The sequence below is a fragment of the Polypterus senegalus genome, chromosome 8, assembly GCF_016835505.1.
Source record: "Polypterus senegalus isolate Bchr_013 chromosome 8, ASM1683550v1, whole genome shotgun sequence".
Taxonomy (NCBI): Eukaryota; Metazoa; Chordata; class Cladistia; order Polypteriformes; family Polypteridae; genus Polypterus; species Polypterus senegalus.
Genome location: NC_053161.1, coordinates 39,002,453 through 39,029,929, shown reverse-complemented (window position 1 = coordinate 39,029,929; position 27,477 = coordinate 39,002,453). Strand labels below are relative to the sequence as shown.

Below are 27,477 nucleotides of genomic sequence, written 5' to 3'. Positions count from 1 at the left end.
TAAGTTGATGTGATGATCATCGCAAAGGAATGTGTCATGGTGGTCATGTTAGCAAGTACTGTACTTTGTGATTTACCAGCTACTTTTTCCATGTGAAACCTGGTATATTACATGTATTAGGGCTTGGAATCGATTAATTGGAAAAAAATGGAATTAATCACATCTAAAATCAAAACATGCAATCATAAAATAAATACATAAATCATGAAGTAAATATACAGTGAGTCACAAAATGAATGTACAATAAATACAAAGGAATTTTAAAAATTGAATGGCATCATTTAAACTTAAACAATGACCTGAAACCCAACCTTTTAAAATAATTCTACTTGAGCAAGTACAACCTGAATTTGAATGTCTTCATAAAAGGCAAGTTGAAAAGAAGGCAATAAGAAAACCGATGCCAATATATTAATTCTCAAATTGGTATGGCATATGAGACACAGATGTGTCAAAGTAAAATTAAACGATCAAAAAGACTGTAGACTTTGAATGCACTGCTAATGACTGACTTAACTGAAATAAGCATCTCTTAAATGAGCATACATTAAAACTTGTGTTAAAACTCTGCAAATGCCATGCTCATTCTAAACAAGTATTTTTTAACTAGTGCGCAATGAGAGCAACCCAGGTGTCCATATAGGAACACCTATATGAGCGGGCAAAGGGACGAAGCACTTAGGAAAATGTGTCCAAAATGCTCACTAAGTGCTGCCTGTGAACGTCAACCTCCAAGTTGCTTTTTTTGCCGCAGTCTCTGATAGTGCTGCCCTTTCAGACAGTTTAGCAAGTGTATAGATGTAATACTTTTGTGGTTGTTAGAATTGTGGTGTGTCTTGGGATTTTTTTGGGTTGTGAGGTGAGTGTGTCACCTAAGAAAAACAGTTGGACAATAATGCTCTACCTACACCTTTGCTCCTGGCATGCTAAAAAAGTCTTCTGTAGCAGCTATGTCGCTTAAAAACTGACACTATGAATTACTTGGTTGGTTATGTTGTGTTCTTTGCATAAATTAGTAAAAATACTGCAAACTAGAATAACGAGTAGAGATACTCATTACACTTCTGCTTCAGAGAAATTTGCCATAATATTTGGACAGTAAGCTCCATCACTGTAAGCTACCTAGCAGAGTTGCAAATTAAACACAGAGGTACTAGAAACTTATTTTGGTTTTAGTGCCACTCAAATAAAACATATTTTGCACATATGTGATATGTCCCTGATTAATATGTAATATGGCATTATCATACAATTGTTATGTCCCATGTGAAATAAAAGTTCTCACAAGCTAAAAAGCACTGAAATCAGTTAAAGGCACTGCATTTATGCAATCCTGCTTACACAAACTTGGTTTGAATCCCTGATAAAATAAACTTTGCAAAAACAAGCAATATCATGCTCTAATGAAAAACTCAAATCATAGAGGATAAGCAGGTACTTTCAGCAACACATTTCAAAACTGCTGAGCCAGATCATGACCTTGCAAACAAAATGCTCTGTCAACATAATAACAGCTGTGCTCTTAGCTGTTTTAACATTAGAATCCCTGAAGATTACAAAAAAACTCCTAATCCCAGGCAACCTTAAATTCCTTTGAACCTCTCCTCATCAGCATCTTTTGTTTTGTAAATGTGCCGATCAGCACAAGCAGCACGCAGCCTGCTATCCCATGCCCTGTAAACAATATATCGTTATTTGGAATACATACATTTCATGTGTGCTCAGTGACTACAAAGATCTGTGTAAGTGTAGGGTGATAGGAAATGCAAGGCAAGAAATGCTGAAAACATAACCAAAACAGAAACCTTTTCCATGTTATACTAATAATGACATGAAGTAAATACTTTAGTCCAAATATCAAATAAATGTGCACTTTTATTCAAGAATATAATCAAAGAATAAAAGTCATTCAATTTATATGTTAACAATAAAATAATAATAATACATTTTATTTATATAGCACCTTTCCCATGCTCAAGGCACTTACAGAATATAAGAAAGAACGGCAAGGTATACAGTATATAGCATAGTACAAACCAAATAAATAAATAAAGAAGACTAAGACAGTAAATTCAGAGAAAGCAACAGAATTGATGGTCTAGCACACACATACAGGTTACATGAGCATCTTGACAGAAAGGTAAACTGAGAGAAGGGGTATGAAGTCAAGCAGAGCTAAAAGCCTTCCTGAACAGATAAGTTTTGAGTTGTTTTTTAAAAGAATTCATGAAGTCAGATGACCTGATTAATTTCAGTAGGTCATTCCAGAGTCTGGGCGCTATACAGCTGAAGGCCCTGTCACCCATGGAGTGTGGATTAGTGTGGGGCACAACAAGATTGCCAGAATCAGAGGACCTTAGTGGGCGGGCAGGCAGATTGTGATGGAGAAGGTCACTGATATAGTTTGGGGCGAGGTTATTTAAGGCTTTGTAGGTTATTAGTAGGATTTTATATTCGATTCTGTAAAACACAGGGAGCCAGTGAAGACGGAGCAGGATGGGTGTGATGTGTTTGCTGCTGCTGGTTCGAGTAAGGACTCTTGCAGCTGAGTTTTGAATAAACTGGAGCTGTGATATAAGATTAGAAGGGGCACCTGCCAGCAGTGAGTTACAATAATCTATGCGGGATGTGATAAAAGCATGGACAAGTGTCTCAGCATTAGAAAAGGAGAGGAAGGAGTGAACACAGAATATGTTACAGAAGGTGAAAGTAAGAAAGTTTCTTAATGTGATTTATGTGGGCGGAGTAAGAAAGGGAGGAATCAAAAATGACACCAAGATTCTTTGCAGTAGAGGCAGGTCTGATGAGATCACCTCCAAGATGGACTGGGAAGGAGCAGATCTTATTAAGTTGCATTTTAGTCCCAATTTGCAGGAGTTCAGTTTTGTTACAATTTAATTTTAAAGAGTTCTGCTCCATCCAGGTTTTAATTTCACTAAGGCAGGTTGTGAGCTGAGAAAGCTCTGATGAAGTTCCAATTTTAACATTGAAGTAGAGTTGAGTATCATCTGCATATAAATGATAGCCCAGTCCATAGCTACGAATAATATGGCCAAGGGGAAGAATATAAATACAGAAGAGAAGAGTGCCGAGGACAGAGCCCTGGGGAACTCCTTGTGTGACTGGCGTCGAGCTGGATCTGCTGTTGCCAAGACTAACAAACTCTTGCCTATCAGTCAGATAGGACTTGAACCACTGGAGGTCAGTGCCAGAGATACCCAGCATGTTCTCCAGTCTGGTCAGTAGAATGTCAGGTCTGACAGTGTCAAATGCTGTGCTGAGGTCTAACAGAATTAATATGCTGGTTTGTCCAGAGTCTGCTGCCATAAGAAAATCATTGGTTACCCGTAGCAGAGCAGTTTCACAGCTGTGCTGCACCCTGAAACCAGAGGGTGCATGTTGCTGTCAATGAGTTAAAAACCCAAGCTCAAGTGTCAATTGACAGGAAGTTGATATGCATTCTTGGATAGTGCAGATATGATGCCCTGTGACCGCTGTCAGACTGGACAAAGGTAGAACCGTAACAACAGACAGCTTCTTCATATTGCTTTCTCTGGCTAATAGACTGCTGCACCGCAACACAACTCTGCTTGGCACCATAAGTAAAACGGGACTTTCACCTGCAGATAAAGTCACTTTAGTATGCAAGCAATTTGCCACTCTAGTGTTTAAATCTGGCAGTGCCATGCCGATGGTGTATGTGCCCAAAAAGATGAAGTCTGTCTGCATTTTCAGTACCACGCACCATAACGTGGAGTATAGGCAAGATCGTAAAAAAAAACATGTTCAAATGACAACTCATGTTCAAATGGTATAGCATTTTCAAATAGTGACATTTTCATGTATGAATGTGTGTATGCATGCACAAGACAGGCAGAGATTTTATCTCATTCAAGTGGTTACGATAATATAAAATAAATACTTTCGCAAAGGTATAATGAAACAAGTGTGCTTTTATTCCAGAATAAAACTGAATAACAGAAAATTCAAATGACAACAAGATACCAAGAAGGCATGATTCACCAGTGTTTGTGTGTCTGTTTATATCCCTTCAACGATATCTTTTACAGACTGAAAAACTTTACACTGGCTGTTACAGACTGAAATCAAAGACTTCTTCTTTTGGGGCGCATACACCATCAGCATGGCACTGCCAAATTTAAATACTACCATGGCGAATTGCTCACATACTAAAGTGACTATAGCTGCAGGTGGAAGTCCCATTTTACTTATGGTGCCAAGCGGAGTTGTGTTGCAGTGCAGCAGTCTATTAGCCATCAAAAGCTCTGTGAATAAGCCACGATAAAGAAACTTGAACTGGAAGAAGTTTGTGACTGAGTTTAGCTCCATCATATGGGGGGCTGGGATGGGATAGCAGGCTGCTTGCTGCTTGTGCTAATCGACACATATGCATACCAAAAGACGGTGATAGAAAGGTGAGAAGGAATTTAAGGTTGCCCGAGATTATGAGGTTTTTTTTTAGGCTTCAGGGATTCTATTGTTAAATGACAGCTCATAAGTGTTGTACAGAACTTTCAAATAGGTTTGTTATATTACCTGAGCTCTGCAACATGGGCTCTAGCTAGCGGCTTACCTACCATAGGTGACTAAAATAAAACTAATAGCTTTATTATGACTAAATACAACATACAAGTGAAAAGGAGACCCTCTGCTCATTCACTTGTTATGGGCCATTCATTCATTTATTGCCTAGACTCTCACGTAAAATCCAGTTTCTTACATATACCTTGCTGTCAGAGACAGTTTGACTTTTTTAGTCTTGCTGTAACATATTCCAATTAGTGAAGTAAAGCTCGGTATCTCAAACACTTTTAAAAAGAAACCCTAACACCTCTCATTGAGTATCACATGGGCATCAAGAGTCAAACTCAAAACCCATACTCTAACTCACCTGCAATCCATGTGCCCCATCTAGTGTTGCTTCTTGTCTGGTGCCTATTACTGTAGTACTTCTTCCTGTCTCCTATACATCTGAACTGGAAGAAATGGATGGAAGTAAATACAACAGAACAAACAAAAAATATGGTCCATCCATCCATGATTTATCCTGTTAGGTTGGTACTTTCAGCTTGATTCCACTATAACTTTTCAGACTTTTTAACATAGACATATCATTTGCCCATTGTACGAAATGTTTTGCTGCATTTTATTGTTGTTGCATTTGTGTTAAGTCAGTAAGACTTTTATGCTTTTAAAGACTGCTTCTCAGCAACAGTTCTTTTTTTAAAATTTACTTGAGCCTATGACAGCAGCACATGGAAGACAGAGTCCCATTACAGACTATTATAATTAAAATTATAATATGTATGCTTTGGAACTGAAGGAAGAAACTGTTGTGGGAAAACAAATACCTTGGGGCAGGTGTAAATCAAGGTTCTGCATTTACTGTAAAGAGAAAAAAAACTGTATTGCTCATTTTAAAACATTGGTTAAATGGTGCAATGTGACTTCTGTTTGCACATTAGCTCTTACGTAAATACAGCACTCCCATGTAACAGGTCCCATTCTGTAGTGTTTGGGTGTACAACTGACATCACTCTTCGTCTTCAACTTTAAAAGCCTGCATGTCACTGGCGTTAGAAGAAAGGGTCTCACTGGTGCTGTGATCTGGCTTCAATAGATCAGCGCTGACTTGTCACAGGGAAGCTATTCCCAGCAGTGGAAGAAGTGCAAAAAGTCAAATGCTCAAATAAGTAAAACTTGTTATGAAATATGCAGAACCTGCAGTCATCAATTGCCAATTAGCGCATCTACAATGAGGAAGTTTTCCTTTATTGCAATTCGCTGTAAAGGCTTTATTTTTACATTTCCATAGGAAGGAACTTTCAGAACCCGTCTTTGAGCCATGGAGGAGGATGTGTGAGATCGCTGCTGCAGCTCGGCAATAAAAATTAATAAAACAACAAAGAAAACAGTTAAGCTATGTATACAACAGTAATAAAAATGAACTTTCACTTGTAATAAATATATTTTTTATAATTTAATTGATATCATACCGTAATCTTGCCTTATGTCCTCGGCACACCATTTTACAGCTGCTACTGCACTGCTCTTATTTTACCGATGGTCGTGGTTAGTTCCTGGCATCTAACGAAGATCATTAATGCCGAGTGGCATTTCTGCAGATGATGCCTTACAGGTAGGCTATCATGAGGTGTTTTGAAATTTCCACTTTCAAAAAGTTTACACTGTAAATGCGTCACTTAAAGCACTGTCCAGTGTAATATTAACACAACAATTCCCAATTAGCTGGTTTCTTTCAAACAACAGTCAGGTGCTTCTCCTGTTTGCCACATGCACATAAAAACTGTCAAAGTTTAAATGTAAAGTAGCGCTGAGCCTCAAACACACGAGGTGAACAAGCGCCTCTAACAGTCTCGCGAGAGTTTGATTGTAGGATTTAAAACATTTTGAAATTGGCGAAGTAGATAACTAAATTAGTATCTGGCAGCACAGTTTGGTTAAATGTATAAAGATTAGAGACCCTACCCCTGTAATCTGTTAATCCCTTTGTTTTATTACTTCAGGCGTATGAGTAATCTTTAACCGTTCTCACAATATATTTTTCGAAACTGCAGGTGTAAAGTACTTTTACCTGCACCATTGGGCTCCCTCGAGAGTAGAGATAGAAAACGACCCCACGGGAAAAAGGATAACTTAAGCATTGCTGTCTCGGAAATAATCTGCAAAAACAGCTCGGGTGAAAAAATGACTTTGCCATGAGATCTGTCAGCGGCGAAGTAGCAAACCAAAAACGTAAGATGATACGACTGCACACGCTTCGAATATTCAGAAAAAAATGCCGTTTTCCTTCCTGTATTCTGCCCTCATGCGAAGTGCTTGCGAGCGGCGACCCTATGGATTTTTCGATCATTCCGTCACTCTTTTTAGTTGGTCACTATATTTTGAATTACTTAATTTTATCTACATATGACTTACGATTGAGCGACTGTGAGGGGCTCGTCCTTCTTAAAGAATCCCCTGCAGCTAGCGCTGAAGCTGCACATTCGAGATATGAAATGGCAGTTTATAGTGTTGCTGCTCATTGCTAATGCATAAAATAGGATTAATTGTTATTTTTTGAAAATTATTTGATTGCAGTATAATTATGTCACTTTAATTGGAGATTGCAAATTGACTTTTGCGTGTTTTTGAGTGTGTGTATGTGTGTGTGCATGAATGGGCCCGTTGATGGATTGGTACCCTGTTCAAGACTGTTTCCTGGACTGCACCCTGTGTGTCTGGGATAGCCTTAAGGTCAGACAAAGTGGATTTGAGCATGTTATATGTTATACAGCATGTGAAAATTTGACCAACAGTGGCATTGTGCTTTGGGGAAGACTAGTTCCTTCCTTGTACCTGATTTTCACAGTTAGGCTCCAGTACTTGTGACCTAAGTAGGTTTGTATAACAGATGTAATGAGCACGTAGAATCTGTAGTATTTTAATTATCAGATAAACGTGACCAACATAAAGACCTCTCCTATCTATCTACTTTCATAAGGATTGTTTCATAATGACTTAACTATGTTTTAAAAGTAAATTTCAGTTTTCAGTGAATATGGACCTACTTCATATAATTGGAAAAGTAACTGTAAACTTTATAGCATTGTATTAAAACCTGACTTTATTTTTTTCATTATTTTTGCAGGAATTGGAAATTCAGGCACGCGCACATGGCCTTCCTGTGATGGTGTCTTCAGTAGGTACCATGGATGTCTCGTCCAACCTTATTAAACATCAGCAGCAGCATCAGACTTTCCAGGATGAGGTTAATGAACAATACATGCAGGTTCACATGCCACAAGGGTCTGGTGTTGACCACAATGACTGCTCCACAACATTTTCAGACCCTTTGTCACACTTCACAGACTTCTCCTTCAGTGCTACTCTGAAAGAGGAACATCATTTTGATGAAATTCTGATGGACGATAACTTGTCCCCATATGGGACTGATCCTCTTCTGTCTGCTACATCACCTGTTGCATCTAAAGGGAGCAGCCGACGAAGCAGTCTAAGTAGTGATGATGGAGAAGACTTATAAAGGGCACTTTATCACTTTTTCTGTGTTAGCCTTTGTACTGGATTAACACCTTTTTTTCAGAACTATCAGCACAAATATGCAACTTCAGGCAAGACCTCAACATTTTCTGCTGCAGAAGGACTTAGAATATGGCTTTTCGTTATTTTTTGGTACCTAAAAGAGAACAATTTGGTGGGTTTTACATCTTAGACTGGAAGTATTTTCTGTGTAAAGACTTTATTATTAAAGGATAATAACATCTCACAGGAACATGGATTGAGCTATAACAATAGATACCCTGTACAATACTCACCCAGATTTTTGTATTGATTCTTCCATATCATCATTTGTTTACAAAAAATCAGCAAGGTTTACATCCACTCTGATAATAATATGTATCTTTACTGTAAAAAGAAACCATTTACAAGGTATATAAACTAAGTATTTATTCCAAAGAAGAAAAAGGAAACCACATCATTTAAAGTTACATCATTATAATGAAATATTATTTGTGCACAGTGGCAACACATAATTATTGAAGCACCTCCTCAAATGCTCATAACTCCAACCCAACTTCTTAATCCTGTTCATCTGCTGCAGTTTATAATAAATTATCCACATGAGCATATAGTATATATACATGTAGGAATAAGGTGCAGTGATCAGGAATAGGGAGAAAATGCAGACTATTAATCATGTAAAGAAGTAATATTCGCATGATATGTTGATAATTTAAAAAAAAAAAAACATGTATATTCACAAGGTTCTGTTGGAATTACTTTCACCTTCATATTAATGAAAGGCCAGAAATACAATTCAATATAAGCTGTGAAGAGTAAGTAAGTCTAAAAATGACATAAGGAATAAGTGTCATCCTGAAAAAAAATTGTGTAAAAGAAAAGGGCAGCTAATGGGAAAGTGAAATAGTAAGAGAGATTCATGAAGCAAAGGGAGGTCGTAGAGTAGTGGCTTTATGGGCCGTAGTTTCTATTAGTCACTTTGTGCTGTGTACCACAGAGTGTGCTAAAGCCTTGTTACACGGCAATAAATAACTAATCCATGTATCAAAGGTAGCCTTAATTCTAAAGTGTCATTTGGGTGTTTTAAGATTTATTTTAGGTCTTGTTACACAGCAATTATTGATTTGTATATTTACATAGTAGATCCAATTCTAAAAGCGTAACTCTAAAGGAAATAAACCCTTGAAAAATATCAGAGGAAAGAATTAGACATCTGGAAATCTGAAGAAAACTGCTTCTGCTTGCTCCTTTTAAAATGGCCTTCAAATGCAAGTGCTTTGCAAAATCTAAGACAGTAACTCCAAATTTCAGCTTACATTGCTGCTTTCTCTGGATGATCATGGATGGTTCTAAATTACATATGGATTGATTATATGACAGAAGACAAAACTGTGCTTATGCAACTCAGGGTATATTGTCTTAATACTACCACAAGGTATCTTATATAAAAGATAATAATAACACTTATATTATACCACCTAGACTCCTCACTCATACTGTAGCATGTGCACACATCCAAATACATGAAATCTATGTGTGACTGACATCAAAAGGGAGCTGGGAGATAAGTTGTTGCTGGCATTTAGTACATTATTACTAAAATGAGTTTCCGGGAGTTATTCTTGTTGGTACAAAACTGCCTGGACTTGTAAATAGATTAAACAGGCAATGTTTAACTGAAATCAATATAAGCATTTGTGAAAGAAAACTGTTATCTTCAAAATGATAGTAATCACTACCTGTTTTATGAAACATTTATCTGTTACCAGTACTAGAAATCTCTTTTTAAGTTCTTAAATGCAAAGGTAAATAATACAGTAAATATATTTCAATAAGTGTAAATAAGGGTCATTATTGCCCTTAAATAAAAATCCAAGAATATGCTTTCGTAACATTTTTAATTTCTGTATTTATGCATTTTTAATCCATTATTTTTAAATAATTTGTAATTTAGTACAGTATCTAACACATGACTTGTTTATTCTCAAGAAAAGACACATAATGTTTTGATAAACTCGTGACTTTTTACTAAATGTGTGTGATATAATTAATTCATCAGAGAGTTCATTCCTAAGTATTAGCCATTTGAAACAAGTTTACAGCAAAACATAACTGTCCAGCTGAGTGAATCATCACTTTACAGTATTACAAAAGAGATGAAATAAGAAAAGAAACAGATTCATGGGAACACACTTGCATTTGGGGAGCAGTATTACATTGTTTAAAATAATATGTTTGAAGGATTTTATGTTACTTCATTAAGTTCTTATAGTCTGACTGCTTTTATTTTTCCTGTGGCCAAAATAATAAAATATTTTCTTACTGCACTATTTTATTCTTAAATTATTAAGTATAGTGATTTCTTCACTGGTTACAGAGGTTCCAAAGCATTAAAATACATCTCATGCCACAAGGTTCAGACCAGAAACCACATCATATGGTCAGATAGTAAAATACTTTTTTTTATTTTTACTAGAAGGTTAAAATGCAAACATAGCTCAGTCACTTATAAGTTAGTTGTGAATAACCACCTATTTCATCCTTTGACAATGGTACATGATAAGTGATGACTCAGAGCTGAGATGCCTGACATAGCTATTATTCACTGAAACTTTTAAATATAAAATGCAGAAAGCAAATATCAGCCAGATTCCATTCTTACAGATGACAATAGAACTCAATAGAGCTCATATATCTGATTTTTCTATTGTTATTTTATTTTGTTTAAAATCACCATTTCAAGAGCCTTTCCAAAGGGGTCAACATGCTTTTCAACCTCCTCATGACTATTAAGCTTCTAGTATGACAGGAGAAGGTCCCTCGATCTGCATATTTAGTTGGCACATGCTACTTAAAACAGTCACTAAAAAAGTTATTTAAAACTCAGTTTATTTTATTCTCATGTCATATTCTTAAGCTATCCATTTGCAGCCACAACACTTAAAGAATAAGTTCAATATTTTTCAAGTCAAAGTTATTTCTTCACAAACATGGTATATATGAATTTGCCATGGAAAATTGTGTTTCAAAGTAAAAACATTTTCTGTAAGCTTTAAAAAAATGTCTTTTTGCATTGGTTCTTTACAATATAGGCTAAGGAACATGAAGGAACACCAGAAAATACAAGCCTAAAAGCATTTAGATGAAACTGAAAAAGTTTCAAAAGTTTCCGTATTTCAGACGCATGTTTGTAACAACAAAAAAGATCTGGAAATAAACATTTACCACATATTCCTGGCACTGTTTTTCTCAAGGTTTGCTATTCAGTTGTGTGATTTCTCACATAAGTATGGAAATAAATGAAAACACACTTTTGCATGGCCAATGCATATACATCATGATTGTGAAGAAATAACTTTGACCTGAAAAATACCAAAAACATTTAAAATGGTTTGCTATGGTACAAAAAAGTTGGGTTCCACAATATTCAAGCAGGAATACAAGATTGTACCAAGACTGCTGCTTCAGTTTCTTGTTTGGACTCACATGCCTGGTTGTTCTCTTTGTGAAGTCTGCTTGTTCTCTCCATGTCAATATACTGTAGATTTGTCTCTGGGTAATCTGGTCTTATTCCCATATGTCCACAAATGTGTGCTAGACTAATTGTAAATGCTAAAGTGGTTGTGTTTGTGTGACTGGGCTCTGAAATAGACAAAACCTTGTCCAGGATAGATTCTGGCTTTGTATGTCATTCTGTTAGGATTAAGAGTGTTTAAGAATGTTATGCCATTTTGATATGATTTTTCCAATACCTAAAGCAGAAACCTAAGTGGAGCACCAGTGCAATGCAGGGCACACCTAAACACATGACCACATGCATTGATGTAATACCAGTTAAGAGTTTCTAATCAGCCAAACAGGCTGCATACAGTGAATATGGTATTTAAACCGAGAAGCCGTGAGGCGGCAGCCATTACACCAACGTGTACCCTCTCCAATTATGAAAGGATTTTTCTCTACCTGCTTTAGTTTTTTAATTCAAAAATATAACTTTAACAATCTAAGGTAAATTGTCCTTGTGGGTATATGTGTATGATTTACAGGTGATGGGATCGTGTACCTTCATGCACTGCACACACTTCTTCCATTATAGGTTCTAGTCCCTGTGATGCTAGACTAATAATGTGGGTTTGTCATTCTCCAACCCACTATATCCTAACACAGGGTCACAGGGTCTGCTGGAGCCAATCCCAGCCAACACAGGGTGCAAGGCAGGAACAAACCCCAGGCAGGGCGCCAGCCCACCGCAGGGCACACACACACACACACACCAAGCACACAATAGGGACAGTTTAGGATCGCCAATGCACCTAACGTGCATGTCTTTGGACTGCAGGAGGAAACTGGAGCACCCGGAGGAAACCCACACAGACACGAGGAGAACATGCAGACTCCACACAGGGAGGACTCAGGAAGCAAACCCAAGTCTCCAAACTGCGAGACAGCAGTGCTCCCACTGCGCCACCATGCTGCCCCACAACATACAGTATTTGCAATAATAATTACCAGGTAACCAACACATATTCTGCATTTTTTTTTAAATGCCAGATAATATTTAGTATGAAGTACAATAGGCTTAGATGCACTTTAAACAGTGACTCAAAGCATGTCTGCTTTTTTTATTTTACCATAGCTTTGCACACCATTTATGCCTTGAATTCCTTCCCAGGGACCACTTATGTCATTTTTTACCACATAGCGTGTCATTGGGAAAGATCTCTCCTATAGTTTTCTACATATCATAAAAAATAACACATTAAACTATAATCTTAAAACCACTCTATTATGTTTGCAATAAAGGGTTCTATGTATATTTCTTTTACATCTGTGTAACTGACACCTTTCACAACTTAAAAGAAGGTTCAGTGGCAAAAATGAAACTATAACTAAACTAGAAAGATTGATGCCGGGCACAAAATGCATTAGTACTTCTGCACAGGGTGCCCTTTTGCTTCAAAACAATGCTTATTCTTTTGCTGTTGCTGCACCTGTTATAAGGTCAGGATACACTCTAATCTAAGTGCTGCTTAGAGTAACTCATTAACCCTTCAGCTTTAAGCTTCTAATCCAGTTTTTTTTATGGGCATTACTTTATGTTTGCTCAGTTTCTAAATTTTCACTTTATTGTTATTTATGACTTTTGCACTTGTTTTTTTTTTTTGCTTTCTATGCTCAGTCTACAAATATTCTGCTCTGTCTATGTTCTTTGACCTCACACTTAGTGTTATAAAAAGCCATGCTAGCATTCCAACTGCATTGTTTAATAAGTCCTAGAGGAAATTAAGAATGGAGAACCCACCTGAAACTAAGAATAACTTCAGAGTAGACGCCAAGGGTGCAAGGATGTTTCTTGTGTCAATAGTGTAACAGTGTTCTTCTATCAGCATACACAGTTCTGATTTTCTTAAAAAGCAGCCACAGTATAAGATTTATATTTTCTATGAGTATCCAATATGTACTTTTTGCAATATAATAATCATTAAGATTTTTTTTTGCAACATTCTATTTTGTGGCTACACCGCCATCCATTTTGTTAGTCTTGAACTTCTGATTCAGGGTCACATTACCCTGGCATCACTAAAAGTAGAAACCAGTCCTTGTTGAAAATTCATTATATGGTTACAAACAAGTATAGTCCGTTGAACAATTTTATTTAATTTCCAATATCTCAGTTTAAAGATTTACACAAGGAGAATGTGTAAATTATGCAGAATACCTACAGTATTTAAACTTAAAAATCTAAGCAAACTAGGCCATCTAAAGCTAGGGATCTGGTGTTTGTAAGTGCATTTTTAGAATAAAAAATGGGAATCTTAATGGATTCATCTCTAACATCCAGACAGAGTTCAAAAGTAAATACGCCTAATATGAGTCTGGGTTACATGACTGTGAAATGAAGTTAAGACTCCCAAAGTACTTAAAAGATAAAGGATATATTACAATAGAAATGATATATTACCGATGTTTGCAAGCAACTGGAAACGAGGGGCATTACTAGTTTCTGCACTTATAGGGGGTACATTTTTGTACAAAACATAAAAAAATATTTTCTTCACAACAGAAAACCATATAATATAGTGTGGTAAGTAATGTAGACCTTCGAATCCCAAAATGATGTTTTCCAAAGGTTAAAGAAAAGGGAACGATAAGCTACTTTGTGCTAAATGTAATGTCTTTGTTAAAATCGATCTTAGGTTCTTATGTGTAATATTTACAGTAAGGAGGCTACACTACACCTTTGTATCTCCCTTTTTTATTACAATGTATACAAAAATTTAATTAATACTGCATAAAGATTGGGCCCATATTAACATTAGTAAAAGAATGTGTTATGAGAATTAATATGTAAAGCAATGCTCAGTACTTCTGTGCACATAAAAAAATGGATTCACTTTCTCATAGCTGTGTGAAAAAAAATTAACATTGCTTCTGTGTTCAGGAGACTGGGAATCATTATTCATTGAATGCCTAAGGGAATTTGTGAGGATTCTTAAAAATCACCCCTTGATATACATAATGTCACAGGGATCTAACTAGATTTTTAAACCATTGAGTATTACCCAAATTAATACCACTATAAGTGCTGCAAGTCATTAAATGGATAACAGAAATCATTGGCTCAAATGAATCTAAATTACAGTAGAGATAATACAATATATTACATTAACGTTACAATAAAATATGAAGACAAAGCTTGTTTTTGTCCATTGTGTGGGCAGAAAACACCTTGAAAAACCTTGCAAATGTAATTTAAAAAGTGAGTTTTACTAGGTGTTTCTGATGTCCAAGACGCTCCTTGAACCAGAATGATTTTTCATAGTGCACTCATTGCAATCAGCTTACTTATTTGAGCTGTAATGCCAAAACAAATGAAAGTTATCTTAGCAGCGGGTATTCAGTGCAATATTACTAATTACTATACTTTAAAGATACACTAAATTTATGAAGCCCAAATGTAACATAATGAAAATTATGTAATGAAAAAATAATTTGCATGACAAGATAAACGAGGAAAAAAAATTACACCATCAAAGTTAAAGAAAAAAAAAACCTATTACAGCTCTTAGAGTAATTAATGTTAAGTCCCATGATATCTTTGTTATTGCTATTATGGATGTGATTTATTGCAAACAGTCTCAAAATGTTAGAAACACCCATAAGTAGCTTGGGCAAGAGCCATAAGTGCTCTCCTTTGGCTTAATTGCCAATTGTAAAATGAATGGAAAGTAAGGAAGATAGACTCTGATTCAGATTGCTCCTTAACTAATAGCAAACGTAATTGCTCAGTAAAGCTTTAACAATCATTTTGCAAAAATTGTAATTTAAGATGCTTTAACAATGTTTGTTTTTAGTAACAATGTGATAACCGTGTATTGCAGTGATGCTGTAAACCTAATCGAGTATATTGCAAACAGAAGTAAAGCCAGCCATCTGGTGGCCACTGAGTTTTATATGTAATCAGTTTGAGTACTTCTAAGTAATTCTATAGAACAGAACTTACAACGCTCAAGAAAATGCTGACGTTGTCAAACTCATTTTTCTATTTCAGCTGATTAATATTGTCATACTTTTATTATCCGATGCTTAATTTGCATATGATATTTGAACTTTTGTGTGGGTGTATACATCAATTTGTTCTGTGGTGGATTATTATCTCTGTTTCAACATTGTTTTCTACCTTGCACACATGCTTCCAGGATAGTGTCTTCAAAACCTGGAATTGGATGAAGAAGTTTCATAAATGACGTGATGGAAGTTTGAAATACAGTTGCAAGTTACAGAATATATGTATCTGCGAACACTAGCAGATTCACAGAAATGTAAGGGTGTGAAAGGAGACATACATATTTAAGGTTTCTTTATTTAGTCATGTTTACACAAGAAAACATTAAATTTGCCTTCTCGGTTGCATCTAATAACAGACAGAATTAAATAAAACAGTCAAATAGAAACAAGAAAGGTTAAGGTAAAGCAGTTAGATAATACATATTTACATCAAAAATGAAAGTTACAGGATATATATCAAAACCTTAATCATTATCTCCAGTATTTCTTATTGAAAAGTCATATGGCACTAGGAAGAAAGGAGTTTGTGGAGCGATTTGTGTGGGTTTTCGAAGTGACTATCCTTCCTGATTTACTGAACTTTAGTTCTACATGTAATGGATGACTGTCATCAGCTGAGATGATTTCCAGTTTCTTTAACATTGCCCTCTGACACACACTAGTTAAATCATCTACATCAGCCCCAATAACTTTAGCTGCATACTTCGTAATCTGCTGGAGCTTTTTTAAGTTTTGGTTTATCAGACTATTAAACCAGGCAATGAAACTGAAAGTGATCACAGACTGGATCATATTGCGATAGAAGAACAACATGAGGTCCTTGTCTACTTTAAATAGTTTGAGTTTATGGAGGAAAAATAAGTGCTGGTTGCATTTAGAGAATAATTTTTTTGTATTTGTATTCCCTCCCAGAACTACAATAGGTGAACATACAGATTTCTGTCTCTTAAAATCAAATATCATTTCTTTGGTCTTTTTTACATTCAGAGTGAGAGAGTTTTTATTGCATGAGTTTACCATCCAGTCCACTTGATTTAGATATTGGCTTTCATTCTCCCTAGATACACATCCTATGAGCAAGGTGTCATCTGCATACTTAATAATGGAGCAGTGGTCATTGTTCTGTCTCAAGTCACTTGTGTACAGAGTAAACAGTAATGGTGATAAGACACACCCCTGTGGACTTTCTGTGTTTGAATGAATGACTATTGAAAAAGCATCTTGAACTTTAACTGTCTGTGAACGGTTTAAAAGAAAGTTCTGAATCCATAGTGTAATAAATGGGTTTACATTCATACTGTTTAATTTCCCAAACAATACATGAAGCTGTATAGTACTGAACGCTGAAGAAAAATCCAAAAATAGTGCTCTGACATATGAACCAGGCTGATCAAAAAAGGTGTAGATTAGATGTAAGATAACAAGCAGAGCATCTTCCACAAAGATGGCAAAGAAGTCTCAGTATTAGTGGGAAACAGCTCACCAGTAAAAGAAAAATTTATGCTGTTATTTGAAAACTCCCATAGCTGGCTAAAAACAAAAAAAATAAAATAAAAACAGATAAAAATTACATAGCATAAACATTGTCACAGAAAGTACCATTTGAAAAGCCTCTGTTTCAGCAAATGGAAAAGAGAGCAATCATACTCTTGGTAAACCTTATAGAACTGTGAGCAATTAAAGGCAACTGGGCATCTCATATGTGTGTAGGTGGGGACAATACCCTTTTGAGTGCCATAGAAAAACTTTGTAAACATTTTAACAAGTCTATTAGTTTTCACAGGGATTTTATTTAAAAGTAAAACTTGTTTGATGTTACTCTTACTCTCTATTGGAATTACGATTGTCATTATTACATAATGATCAACATAATATTTAGCACTTTTGACTGTTCACTGCTCCAGCAGACTGACTTTGAATCACATTCTAGATACTGTCGATGTGGAATTTAATTTATTCCCCACATTTTCTCATTCTTTGACTCACATCTCATAGGTGTACAGGTGACCCATTGTGGTGACTCTTTACTGTTGCCTTTGGGAGTGTGTGCATAACTTTGCACTGCAATTACTGGCAGTCTGTTAAAAACTGGCTTCTTATTTGTGATGGATGCTGAATAGACTTTCAGTATATTTTTAGATCTAAAATTTTATTAAGCAGATTCAGTTAATAGCTAAATGCTTAATTTTGTACTACTAGTGTTTATGAGCAATTCTAATGGATTGCAGATCTACATCTAAACTTTTGTATATTGTGAAAAATTTAAATTTAATTATGGAGAATAATAGAAATCAGTCTACAAATACACATTGCATGTCTTTGAAAAATGCCTTAGAATGTTATGATTTTATGGTTTATTAACATCCTGAATACTAATGGGTAATATACAAAATGATCTGGTATACTGGAAGAAATTCTTCTTCTTCTAGTATGGATTTTGTAAAAAAAAATATATCTTACCAGAATGTTAAAAATGACTGGAAAACTTGCAAATACATTTAAATGTAAAACACATCACTTTCAAAGGTGTGCCTGCAAAGGATATTAAAGGTAATGCTTTTGTGTGTGGACTTGTATGTGAACTATGTGTAAAAAGTGAGCCTATCCCTTTAATAATGTTACACAGATTGTTGTGTGGTTCAACAAGACTGGTAAATCCATATAAACAAGAGGTTAAGACAGGAAAAAGCCATGTCTTGTGATTTGTTTGCTTGGCAGCAAAATGAGCAAATGAGTGACATGCTGTACTTTTATAGTTTCAAAACAGGTGAATACCAAGCGCCTCATGTAAAATGTGCTTATGCTTGGAAATGTGTGTAAGGCGTTTCATACACAAAAATCTGGATTTATAAAACACAAGTGGTGTGAAAACTGGCATAACGTTGTAGCAAGTGTCAACCATTCTAAGTCCTACGCAGACTGTTTTGGTGTTGACATTTTAGTGACACCAGGTACCAGGACAATAAAGTAAAGAGAAACTCTTGTTTCATTGTGCAGATCAAGGTCACATTCCAATGTTCTTGAGCTAATTGTATCAATTAACTGATATGTCCACTCTGTACAGCGGTCTTCAATGTTGTTAATAATGTCTAATTCATATGCATAACGGTAACTGCTTTAGTATTTAGCTTGTCTATTTTGCCTATAAAAAGGGAATGCTGTGTGTTGTAGGACATAACTGGCAATGGCAGCGTTAGCTCTTTTGGCAAATATCATCAATGGCAGGCTACCAGGAATCGCAATGTTTTTTTTGACTTGTGATGATGAGTGGCTTATAAGCCAATGTAGTCATTCTAGAGCTGTCTTTTCTAATGAATTTGAATGATAGAATATTGCTTTTGTAAACAGAAAGCACTTTCATACAATTAATATACAATTAATATGCGATGCTGAAATGTATCTGAGTAATGTTATTGCGGAGCAGCCCAACTCAACTCATGATTCCTTTATTTTATCAAATAATACTGTGAGAAGCAGACTTCAAGGTCATGCTGCGTGTGATGATTAGCGCCTTGGTAAGTAAGCCTAAAATTTAGTCAGTTACATCCAACTTGTATATTCTGTCTTTTAAGTAATAGTAAATGACAGACACAAAAGAACATATATAATGGAAGGCATTTCTGTATGTATATTGTGGCAAGCGGCTCGGGGTAGTATCCAGCCAGGACGCCCAGAAGGACCGGAAGAGGGATTACGCCTCCTCCGGACCATGAAGAGGCAACCGCCCTGGTGGCTATGGGGACCACGGGAAAGAAGCATGAAAGCTCAACCCTATAGGGGCCCGTGGTCACCTGGAGAGCCTTGGTCCTCAGCACTTCCGCCACACATGGAAGTGCTGGGGGGACAAAGACCAGGGACACCCGGAGTGCTTCCAGGTGCACAGCTGACACTTCCGCCACAGTACCGGCAGAAGCTCATTGGGAGGCACCTGGAGCACGTCTGGGTGAGGAAAAAAGGGGCCGCCTCCCTCCATTCAAGGGCTGGAGTTGGATGGAAGAGGACAGAGCTTGGAGGAGAGGAGTGGAGGCGGACCTGAAAAGGAGAGGTGTTGTGAAGTGCCTGGACTGTGGGTGATTAGTACGGTAGTACTGGGTTGTGTGTGTGCACTGTAAATAAAAATGTACAATAAACGTGTGTTTGGGTGCAAACCAGTGGTGTCCACCTGTCTGTGTCCGGGCTGCTTGCCACTATATATATATATAAATATATATATTGTGAACGTTACCCGGGCACAGAGAGGCAGACATTTTTTTTTCCACCACCACACGTTTATTTACAGCTATTTACAATGTTCAAAAGTGCACACACAAACCCTGCAAAGTACTGGGCACACAACGCCTTCTTCTTCGGGCCGCCTCCTACTCTCTCTCGTTCCTGACCTTGTCCTTCTTCCACCCGACTCCAGCCTCGAATGAAGGAAGGCGGTCCCTTTTATTAGTACCCAGATGTGCTCCAGGTGGGTTCTGGCAATCATCCGCCGACACGCCCCTGTGTGGCGGAAGTGCCGGCTGTACTCCCGGAAGCACTCCCGGTGTCCCTGCTTCTCTTCCCCCTAGCACTTCCTGGTGTGGCGGAAATGCTGAGGTCCAGGGATCCTAAGGCATTGGGGCACCCCCTGACGGTGACCACGGGCCCCTACAGGGTTGGGCTTCCATGCCCTCAACCCGTGGTCCCCAAAGCAACCAGGGTGGCGGCCCCCACATGATCCAAGATGGTCCGCAACACCCACTTCCAGTCCCTCAAGGCATCCCGGCCGGGTCGTCGCCCCTGGCAACCCTGACAGTATATATATATACAGTGTATAATATTATATGTTATATATTATTATAAAAGTGACACTGAGAATGTTGAAATCTAAGAGTGAAAGTACTTACTGTTATCTTCCCAGCACGTACTGTAATTCTAATATTGTAGGGGTGAATGGCCGGCTTACATAGGTCATCAGAACTGTGCCTGTGTCTGCCTTTGACTGTGACTTGGTATGTTGTAACTGTCTTTGGATAATCCAGAGATTCACTGTTTTCAGGAATGCTGTTAACTGGAGTGTTTGCTTTCCTCTCCTCCATTCCCTTGTCAACAGGCCATACTTCAATTATAATGTAAACAAACTTGCATTGTCGTGAGATATTTACATGAAATAAATTGAAACTGATTTGTTTTATTTTGTGTTTGATCTCATTTGTGTATTTAGATATGTAAATGATGTATCATTTCTTCTTTTATCATTGCATTATACAGTAGCTGTAAACGTGTGCAAGGACACTGGTCGTGTGTTCCGTGAAGAATGCTATACAAAATATATAGAAGTTGCAAGTGGAATTTCTGCAGACACGTCTGTAATGTTTTAAAACTATTTAGATTATGACTATTCCCTTACTAACTAGGGGAAGAAAGAATTTGACAAAGAACTTTCCTAGATTAAGATGATCCATTCTCTCCTCTCACATTGGCTTTGGGTAGGCTGTATCAAAAAGCTTTATACTATATAAATTAGGTCTGCCAGACAATTAAAATTTTTATTCATGATCAATCACAAAGTGTCATTCAATTAGTCTTGATTAATCGCATATTTAAACAAGATAGTTTGGAAATGTCCAGTAATCCCCTGTAAATTACACTGTATTCCCTTTCCAATTCACTTTTTAAAAATAAAAAATAATGTAGATACAGTATATGTATTACATATCCAAAATTTTTTGAAAAATCAGAAAACCTGATTCAAATTTTGCAGCTGCTCTCCTTAAGGAATGATACAGAAAATGTGCATTTCCTACATTTCGTTGTTTTTATAAAGATAATTAGTAATGAAATAATGTATTTCTGTCTTAAAGAGTACAGAAGAACTAATGACTCAAAAAATAATACATACAGTATGCATGATTAGGATTTAATACATTTCATGTCATATTGTGGATTATTATCAGCAATTTATGTAAAGTAGTTCCCAGAACCATTCTCATTGCAAGATTACAGCCATTGTACCAAAAGAGACATTTTTTGTAAAAGCCTGTGCTTATTATGTGGAAAATGAATGCATATATTTCTGTCTAGTGTACCAATGGCACACTAAGTGTATGTGCTGCTACTGCAAGCACAAATAAAACATGTTTGGGAAAAATACACAGAGCATAGATATAGACATATTGTTCACAATGGCTGATTTTATGCATGACTAACATTCTGTTCAAAATAAATATTAAATCAACTGAGACAAACTATAACAACATATCAAGTTCTTTTATTATTCAATTTATGTGTGTTTTGTGAATGGTAAAAAGAAAACTGAAGAGTTTTACTAAAATAAAAATTATATTTTTGATATTTTTTTTTCTTTGGGTTAAACGGAAATTAAACAACCGAAAAAAAAAATTGATGAACTCATTGCTTATAATGAATGATCTGTTGCTGACTTTAGAGATTATTTTCAGAAAATGTTTAATTAAAAAGTCAACACCATTGTATTAAAAAAGATTAAGTTTTACCAATAATGTATTGGTAATTATTAACATTAGTGCTACGTTTGGTGCATTTCTTTAGAACAGTACAATAATCGTGCCTTACTTGGAGTGGCTGCTACACCTGGTAAATAGTTACAGGGTTAAAGTGTACAGTATGACACTATGGGGTGAGGCTGCTGTGATTCCTAGCATATTATGTGTTACATGTTCATTCTTTTGCCTTTCAGTTCCATTTTTAAAGATGTGGGCAATATTTTAGAAGCTGAATAGTTACTGGAATATATTCTGTTTGTTTTAAATCCATTCCCTGTGCTAATCCCTTTTCTATGTGTATTGCTGAGAGGGAATTAGGTTGGTACTGCTCAAGTTTATTGTAACTGTGGAGAGGATTAAAGTACCAGATTTATCAGTTTTATAAAATACTGTCTCCAGTTTTTTCCCTTCAAGTCCGTCTAAATCGTAGTATGTTTGCTGACTGCATATACTGCATGTAATAACTACCAGCAGCCACTAAGCTACAACAGTATGTTGACATAAATGCCATAGATCAAAATTTTAAATCTTAAAATAACTTAATAATATTCAATGGAAAAAATAAGTGAGAAAATCAAAGATTGCGTTGATTATTTTATGTTTTGTCACATGTTACGTGCTGTGGTAAAAAAAAAAAATAACCTTGCTAATACAGCCGATATCAGTCAGAATCCATTGCAGTTTTTTCAGTGGCTCCTCTTTGATGAGCTTAATCAGGACACCTCATTATTTACAAGCAACGATGAAACAGGGAATTACATGTCTTATTGAAAATATAACAGCAGGGTGGATGGATTTCATTAAAGCCAACTTAATTTTAACTGCCACTAAAGGCATCATATTATTAAGTTAATTTATGTAAGATGTTTTTAGAAAGGGTGTCTTTTTATAGGAAAAGATGTTTATTGCCATATCTTTGAAAAATTCTTGTATAAAAACATTACTTAATATTAAAAGAAATACTGTGTAGAGGTAATAATAAATCTTGAATGAAGATAAAAACAGAAATGGCAAAAGCGAAGTAAATTCAAAGAGAGAGGAGAGTCCATCATTGAACTCAGTTAGCTTAATGTGGCAAAACATTTCCATATCTGTTATGTTAAATCTTTCATAGTTAGTCCGATTTACTAGATGAATTACAGTAACATTATAACCTGTTATGCAGAAACTATGCTTACAGTATTTTAAAACATAATTATATTGTTTTTGCAAAACAGATACTTCCATTTGAAAATATATTCAAAATGTATTGTAGCGACTTTGATACTTTGTCAATGCAATATAACATTGTAAGCAAGTTTTCAATTATTTTCCATTATACACACTCACACATCATAAATTATAGGTAAAACTAAATAACTGGGCATATATTGAAAATAATTAATTACATGTAAAGCCCACAGAATGATTAGATAGATAAGTATTCAAAGCTTTACTTCCAATGTTTTTCTGTGAAACATTTTAAAGCAAAGTAGGAATGCCAGTGCGATACTGAAAAGGAGTGTTCTGGGGTCTTAGTTTAATGGCTGTGGGTGGACCTTTTTTCTTTAATTAATTGCTTTCAAGACCTCAACAGATTACCATTTACTGAGGCAACAGTTTTTAAATTAAAATGATCTCCTTTCACACTTGCTTTTGCACAAAAAGATCCCTGTCCATACTTAAAAACACCAGATGTTGACCTTTGCCTATACAGACTCGTGTGCTTTACGTGCAAGACTATGTGCACAAGAATTGATAGCACATTCACAGTATAGAAAAAGAAATAAATTCTTTCAGGAGCCCAAGCGAAATGCTTCCGTGTCACTTTAATGATTAGAGCTGAAAGTAACAGTCTTCAGAACAGGTGACGGTCGTCTTGTCATTAAATAAAAACAAAGCAAATGTTAAAATGACACTTAAAAATAAGTGTTTTAGTTCTATGTTCATACACAAGATGATTGATTTTAAGGAGTCCATGGCAAATGGAGCGAATATTATACCAAACGTTTCTAAAATTACCTAACTAGAGGAAATAAATAAATACATAAGTGCATGCGTGTGTCTGCATCGTCGCTTTATTGCGTTGGGCTTTCGTTTCTATCTCTCTCCTATAACACTGACAGCTCACCAGCATTCTAAACCAATCAACTACCTGGTTGTAAATTTTGCTGCAGAATATGCTCCTCCTTACTGAACAGATTAAGCTTTAAGTAATAAAGTTCAATTAGAGGTTAAAGTTGTAAGGTTGTAAAGTTATTTACATTCTGATTTTCACAGACCTCTTAATTTTTCATTACACTGGTAACAATGCCAGCCAAGGGATTTATCTCAAAACTGTAGCCGGTAAATGATTTGCTTTTTATTAAGAGGTTTTTAATCATGTATGCAGCACTCAAAATATAATTTAGATGCATACAGGTAAGCAGTACATCAACTGCCATGGAAAGCAACTCTTATACGACTGCCATGCTGGAAAATGTTTTGCTTCCTACAAGGGTGACCAACCTGGGAATGAGCTGATGTAATGAGTAGGATCTAATCAGGGAAGGGCCACAAAAAAAGCGCAAACCAATCAGAGCGCAATTAAAGAGTCGTTTTTTGGAATACTGGATTTACGCCTGTCCACACTGAATCTCTAGCATTACATTTAAAGATTGCGTACAGCTCTGGACAGTGTTTTTAAAAGTCTTAATTTTGAGCGGTCGTAAACGATAGGGTAGTGTGGACAACAGGTGAAAATGTATGTTAATGAAAACACATTAGTGTGGATAAGGTCTTATGTGGATTCTCATGGGTATGTAAAGAACCAAATAAAATTAAGCTATAGGCCAATAACAGATATAGCATGAAAAGGCACATTTATTAAAATGGCTAAAATGTTTATAGTAAGGTATTGCTTCAAATGCTTAATGTTTTTGTGTTATTGTATTCGGAGCCTCAATGAGAACATGTAATATGTAGAGAAACTAACGTATTTGTTAAGAAATATGCAGTCTGGCAGTAACAGAATTGAATCAAAAAGCACATCGGAGATGTTCCATTCATTCTTGTGTTCTCTGCTTAGCTGTAACAGGAAAGTTTTTTGTTTAAGAGCACAGCCCTTTTCACCACTTCCACATTGTAAAATGTCTATAAATGTAAAACTAGAGTGAAAGAGCATTGAGTGGAAATAAAAAACGTTTCTGGCATATGCATATTTATTAAATTATAATAGTTACAAACTGAAGTATAGTTCATCGGTGTTTGACAGTTTATCATGGGCAGAAAGGTAGCACAGCAATAGCAGAGACATAAGAAATGGGTTCAGAAATGATGCATGCAAACAGCTGAACTGCAAGGTGACAATTAAATAGCATTTTTAAGAAAAGAGTTTTTAAACTATGTACTGATAACTTTAGCCTTTCTTAGACTATGTGTGCAATTTTGTTCTCCTTTTCATTACTTCACAAAGTAATGCATTTAGGTCAATTTCTAGCACAATCATCCTTACAAGTAATTTGTCCAATTCCATGCCATGAGCCATCAGGTTTAAAAGGGGTGGTAAACACCTAAAATAATTTACTTTCAAAATGGGTGGAGTTTCAGAGATCATAAAGTATGTGTCATGTGTCAATATTTCATCCTTCAGCCTTTCCTCTTCTGACACACTATATGTGTACAGAATAATAATTTTTCTTCTCCTTTGTATTAGCACATAGTGGCTACGTTATACAATAGCATTCTGTTACAACATATATAACTGCCTCACAGGGATCTGAATTTAATTCCTATGCCAGGAATAGTCTAAATAAAATTTGCTCATTCTCCTCATGTTGGCATAGATTTTCTCCAAAACTCAAAGGATGTGCATTAATGTTGATGTAATCCAGTATGTGCTCCTACATACGCAGTCACTCTCGATCACCTTGTAATGCACAAAGCATGTAATGGAAATGAACTGATGGACACATCAACGAATTATTAAAGTGTATATAAGAAATAACACATTTTTTGTTCTTGAAATGGCTGGTATCTCCATTTCTCCTATATATCACAGGGTTCATGAATTGTTGTCACATTAACATGAATCATTAATTCTACTTTGCATATCTCAAACATTAAGCAAAGCAGCACCTCATCTAAATTTGAATTGGCCACCACTATATAGTAAACAGGCTGTTTATACAAGTGGACTCATACTTGGCATTCTTCTCTTTTATCCAAACACTGTGATGGGCTGGCTCCCACTCCAGTTCTTTTTCCTGCTTTGTACCCAGTGCTGATGGCATAAAAGCTTAGGCCTTTGGGTTTGAGAATAATTGCTTGATAGACATTTGGTTGAAATATTTTATATTTTCTCACCCCTCATATACTGCTGGCCTCTAACTTCATTCGTCATGATCTGTTGGCTGGCAGGAACACATATGCAGAAGTCACTTGAATGAAAGTTGAAGATTTAAAAATAGGGCACTTAAATTTTCTTTTTTTCTTAAATCTAGCAAGCAGTCCACCGGTTCAGAAGGCATAAGTGGCCCACTCATCCTTTTATCATTGAACCTGGCAGTTCATGGTAACAGGTGCAGGAACCTAGCTATATGCATGTGAACGTATTGATTTTTTAACTCACTATTATACATGCTTGACCTATATACACTAATATCTTTAGATTAGTATTAATCTTAATAAATGAATTTACATTTACATTACATTTTTCTTCTGTGTTTCGGTGTTGATCCTGAAAGAAGGTGCTTTTGCAAAACATTAAAAATGAAAAGATGTTGTCAGCTTTTCTGACAGCTTTTCAAAAGCAATATTGAGCTTGAGAGTGGCTGGTGTAATTTCCATCCAATGCATGCTAAAACTGACAACAATATATAATATGGTTTTCACTGGAAAGGGGCCTCTCTTTGAACTGCCTTTCCCAGGGGTCCTCAATCCCAGTCCTGGAGAGCCGCAGTGGCTGCAGGTTTTTGTTCTGACCTGGTTGCTTAATTAGAAAGCAATTCTTGCCTATAAAGCACTAACAAGCTATGAAATTAAATTAACTCTGCTATGTCAGGTCATTCTCATATCCTAGATTTTCTTTCCCTTTCTATCATGGACGAGTAATTCTCAGTCCTTCACTTTTTTCTCTTCATTTTTCTTCCAAGTATTTAATTAAACCCAATAGTGCAGATAAATACACACAGGTGTAAATGTAAATAAGCTAAATGGAGAAATGCTGCTCTCTCTTGTCATTTGCATGTTATTGATAATAAGGAGCAATTAAAATAGCTGTTTAAGACAAAATTAAGCAATAAGGGCTCAAAATCACTAAAGTGAAGCACAAGTGTTACTTTAGCAATAAGTGCTTTTTATTAAGCAACTGGGTTGGAGCAAAACCCTGCAGCCACTG

The 27,477-nt window shown here is 36.0% G+C and overlaps 1 protein-coding gene and 1 long non-coding RNA gene across 4 annotated transcripts in view; one reads left to right on the top strand and one right to left on the bottom strand.

The window, feature by feature from the left end:
- LOC120533888 overlaps window positions 1-6,153 on the bottom strand; it is a 247,275-nt gene extending 241,122 nt beyond the window's left edge. Inside the window, exons 1-2 of the long non-coding RNA XR_005634644.1 lie at window positions 6,018-6,153; window positions 4,913-4,997 (exon numbers count right to left, since the gene is read on the bottom strand). This is a non-coding gene — a long non-coding RNA (uncharacterized LOC120533888). The remainder of the gene's footprint in view (window positions 1-4,912; window positions 4,998-6,017) is intronic.
- The window catches only part of tfec (transcription factor EC), a 233,226-nt gene extending 222,835 nt beyond the window's left edge, over window positions 1-10,391 (top strand). For 2 of the 3 annotated variants that reach the window (XM_039760977.1, XM_039760978.1), the window contains exon 8: window positions 7,673-8,065. In XM_039760977.1, the coding sequence (XP_039616911.1) occupies window positions 7,673-8,065 (393 nt within the window). Of the gene's footprint in view, window positions 1-7,672 lie in introns of all 3 variants that reach the window. The other variant, XM_039760976.1, reaches the window with a different exon arrangement.
- Window positions 10,392-27,477: the final 17,086 nt, after the last annotated feature.